This window comes from Pteropus vampyrus, unplaced genomic scaffold, assembly GCF_000151845.1.
Source record: "Pteropus vampyrus isolate Shadow unplaced genomic scaffold, Pvam_2.0 Scaffold559, whole genome shotgun sequence".
In the NCBI taxonomy this organism is placed as follows: Eukaryota; Metazoa; Chordata; class Mammalia; order Chiroptera; family Pteropodidae; genus Pteropus; species Pteropus vampyrus.
In genome coordinates this window covers 209,602-214,430 of record NW_011889340.1, presented here as the reverse complement: position 1 = coordinate 214,430, position 4,829 = coordinate 209,602, and the positions used below count along the sequence as shown (strand labels likewise).

The window sequence follows — 4,829 nt, the reverse complement described above, 5'->3', positions numbered from 1 at the left end:
ATACACTGCAATGATAAGCAGTATGTGGCACAAAGAATAAAACGATGACTATATATGTTAGTTTACAATGGTTTCTAAATTTGGTTCTACATTTACTGATGGAGGTGGGTGTCAATTTAAATCATTGCACCTAAAATTTTTGAATTTGAGTTACCTATAATGGATTTGCATTTTAAAAAGTTACCAGATGATATCTTCTGAAATCTAATGACTTTTCTAATGTTTTTTCCCCACAGTAGTTTCCCTTAATGGCCTAGATGGAACAGCAAAACCTAACAGTGCTGAAAGAATTCATTCTCATGGGAATCACAGACCACCCTGAGCTGCAGGCCCCCTTCTTCGGGATGTTCCTTGTCATCTATGTGGTCTCAGTGGTGGGCAACTTGGGCTTGATCATTCTCACCAAGGTGGACTCCAGGCTGCAGACACCCATGTACTTCTTTCTCACGCACCTGGCATTTACTGATCTTGGTTATTCAACTGCTGTAGGACCAAAAATGCTACTAAATTTTCTTGTAGATCAACATACAATCTCCTATAATTGGTGTGCTACCCAACTCACTTTCTTCAATATGTTTATTACTAGTGAAATTTTTCTTCTGTCAGCAATGGCTTATGACCGTTATGTGGCCATCTGCAACCCTCTGCTCTACACAGTCATCATGTCACAAAGATTATGTCAGTTGCTGGTGACAATACCCTATCTATTCAGTGTCATTTTTTCTTTGGTGATCACTATAAAAATTTTTGTTTTGTCATTTTGTGGGTACAATGTCATCAGGCATTTCTACTGTGATAGTCTATCATTGGTACCTTTGCTGTGTTCAGACACACATGAAATTAAATTATTAATTCTCATATTTTCAGCTTTTACCTTGGTGTCATCTCTTCTGATCGTCCTTGGGTCCTACATGCTGATCCTTGCTGCTATCCTCAGGATGCACTCTGCAGAGGGCAGGCACAAGGCCTTCTCCACCTGTGGATCGCACCTGACAGTGGTGGTCCTATACTATGGTACTCTCTTTTTTATATACGTGCAGCCCAAGTCCAAAAACTCATCTGATACTGATAAAATGGCCTCTTTATTTTATACTTTGGTGATACCCATGCTGAATCCCATGATCTACAGTTTGAGGAACAAAATGGTTAAAAATGCCCTGACTAGAACCTTGAACATGTGTGCAAACATCCTACTGAAAATTCATTGTAAGATATGCTAGCAATAGATTATGTATTAGACAATGTATATTATAACTGGATTGTTCAACCATGTGCTTTTACTTCCATGAGATGGACAAGATACAATGTATAATAAGCACAGAAATAAAGAAATTATTCATTGTTTTCAAACAAAATGTGTCACTAACTGATGAGTACACTCTGTTCCTACTTTAAATAGTAACTTTTAGTCTCAAGTTTTGACAGGTGCCATTTTTATATATTCTCACATGTAGTCTATTTGCTGTCATTAAATATTTGTTTTTGTAAAGCCACCCTGTATTTTACATTCATAATTTTATCTGTAGTGCCTAATATTGCAAAAGGATGATGAAAAAGATGCCTGATAGATTTTATATAAGTGTATACATTCAAAGAAATAAACATGTATGGTTAAATTTAACAACAAAAACCACTCGCTTTACGGAGCTTAGGGAAAACACAAAATACAGGCAGAATGGGAAGTGGACTATATAGTATAATAGATGGTACTGAGCAATACGAAAATGAAATAAAACAAGTAACCAGAATTGAGTTCAAATTTTAGCTAAGGTTGTCATTGAGACCTCTGTGAGGATGACATTTAAATGAACGCTTGAGAAGGATAGTGAGCGCACTATACGGAGTAGAGGAAGAGACCTAGGCTTTGCTGGTCCACAGAGGGAGAATTGTCAATAAAACAGTTCTTAAGTGACGATATTATTGTTATAAGGAACATCAGAGTCAAAGATGGTTGGAGCATTAAATGTAATTAGGAAGTGGAGGAGATAAAGATACACTTGTAGTAGATTTTGACTTAGTATGACCATAGAAACCCTCGTAAAACTTTCTTCTGATTGATAAAAGAACCTCTGAAGGATTTAGAGTGAAGGAGTGATTTAATGTATCTTTCGTTAAATGACAGCTCTGACTGCTGTCTAAAATAGACTGTAGGATACCAAGACTTGAAAGTGGGAAATCCTGCAGGGTTTTATTCATGATAATTTGGGAGAGAACAGAGGCTTATACTAGCATGAAAAGTCAGAGAATAAGAAATGATTAGAGCTTTGGCATATTTGTAAGAGGTCAATAACATTCTTCATATTTATGTGGTTTGTTAGAAGCTTGAAAGAAAGTTAAACAACTTTAAAAGAATAGAAAAATGAGTCCTAGAGCTCACCTGAAGGCATGGTGTAACAGAGACTGAATTAAACCGCCCATTAAAAAAAGAAAAATACAGCAAAACATAAAGAAAGATATAAGAAATAACAGTTTTCGAAACAGTTTCCCTGAGAGATGAGAAACGAATGAGGTGAATCCTATGATTGCCCATCCTGCTTGGTCTAAGAGAGATTCCAGGCTGCACTGCCATATGGGCAAACTTACGTGAAACCTAGAAGAATTCAGTTGAAGAGTCAGACTTGAGAGTCCAGTGAGATCAAGACAGAGTTGCAAGCTAGAGTTGCAAGACAGAGTACCGAAGATAGAGGAAGGAAAGTGGATCTCTGCAAGGAATCCTTCTCAGTTGTTCCACAGAACTACTGATCAGCACAGGCAACCGGTAAACAAACACCTAAGACTAAAGAAAAAAAATTCATCTGAAAGGATTAGATGTAGCAGTGCCCAGAACTCAAACAGAGGCAGGAATTGTGCCAATTTGTTGCACAGAGAGTAGAAAAACTCATAATTCATGAAGGTCTACTCCAGTAGAGGAGAATAATTAACCCTAAAGTGAGCATTGCTCTGTGTCCATCTAAGAAATGATAAAAGCATAATCTGAAGTGATACACACACACACACACACACACACATACACACACAGACTTAAGTCTTTGCTACTAAAGGTCCTCAAATATTGGACCAGGCCCACTCACATTCTGGAGTCTAATTGGCTGTAATCAAATGTATTGAATAAAATGTTAACCTCGTCTTTAAACAAATCTTCACAGCAACATCTAGACCAAGCTTTGACTGAAGAACTAGGTACCATACCCTAGCCATTGGACACAAAAATTAAGCATTGAAGAAAAAAAAAGAAGAAGAAAGAAAGAAAGTTAATCAAGAGTAAAAAGTAAGAACGTAATATAAAAAGAAAATAATAAATCTAAATTTCTGATGAATACATATTGGTCTAGGCAATTAATACACAGCCCACTTTGCATGCAATCAAAAAATTTCTTGGCATCTCTTCAGGGAGTCTATTAGACAGCAAAAAAGAATCTATAAATATCACTATTCCATAGCATAAGGCACATGGGGAAACCAAGAGAGAGGTTTCATTACAGGTAAACAGTATTTCATGTGCTACTGCATTATACCAATAACCAAATTGTTTTGGTGATATTTGTGAGATAACACCTATCCATGAAAAGCATAGGAAAATATTAAGATTTCTGATTCACTTCTGCATGTATAATGCTATTGATAATGCATGAGCAGAATAGAACTGCTCTTTTTTCTTCAGATTAAATATGTTTTATATCTATTTTTCAGTAATTTTCTCAAATACAAAAAGCATCTTCGAAATGTCAGTGCCAAATTGCTTTGTAAAATTTATGTTTCATATAAATACTTAATCCTCTGATACCAGAAGACAAAACCAAGAGACAAGAAAGCCTAACGAAAGAGTCAGGAATAAAAAACTAAAATAAAATTCTGGGAGAATTATGAAGCTACAGATATGCATTTTCTAGTTTGATGTCTTTCCAAATCCTTAGTCATTTAGTCACTCTAGGCTCTTTTTATTCCTTTCTCAGAAATGTTGCAATCACTAATGAATATTTAAATTAATGTATGAATGTGAATTTTTTCTTGATAATCTTGATGAGCTAAAAAAAGGTTTCCACCTTATACTGAGATGGAAAACCAATTTTTGGAGGTTAGAAGACTTTTAAATTTTATGGTGATGGCACAGTATACACACAGTTCAATTTCCATCAGAATCTGCCAGAAAGCACATATTTTCTCACAGAGTATAGCTTTAAAAAATAATAATCTAATAATCAACACAGAGAGTAAGCTATGAAAAAGCAGTTGGATGCTTTCCATAGAAGTGTAAACCTGGTAGGGGGAGACACTTCTATCTTCCCTAATCCTACAGAAAATTAGCGCTTACTGATAGACGTTTTTCATTAGCCTTTCATTGCACTTCAATAAAATTCAGATTGCTTCTTATTCCATCCATTTAAAAATTTTTTTACTTAACAGCAGTTCAGTATTTTTAACATAAAATGATATGTACATAAGAACAGGATAGGATATCAGAAACTCACAACCTTATAAATGTTTTATGGGAAAAAATTGTGGATTTTATGTAAACACATTTATAATTTAATGCTTTAAATACTGTATTTTTTAATTTGCTTTCTTATAAGTCATTCAGAGGCTCCTGGTACTATTTTCCTTGTAGACAGAATCAATTATATTTTTCTTTTTTTTTTTGAGAAAGCATATATACAATTATTTGAACAACTAATATTTTACTTTAGCCTGCCACCCTCAGGTATTTTTTTTAAATGGCTTATTAGGATATTTATATACATCTTTATTTATTATATTTATTTATGTCTGCATCAAATGCTCTATCATACTATGAAAGAGTCCTCTGCAGTCTTTATGTGGAGACAGAATTA

General features: G+C 34.7%; 1 protein-coding gene across 1 annotated transcript; it reads left to right on the top strand.

The window, feature by feature from the left end:
• The first annotated feature begins 257 nt into the window (after positions 1-257).
• Positions 258-1,150, top strand: LOC105308239 (olfactory receptor 8K3-like). Its single transcript, XM_011384083.2, is given in 2 exon segments — positions 258-1,082; positions 1,085-1,150. Coding segments are annotated over 2 exon segments (891 nt in total).
• Positions 1,151-4,829: the final 3,679 nt, after the last annotated feature.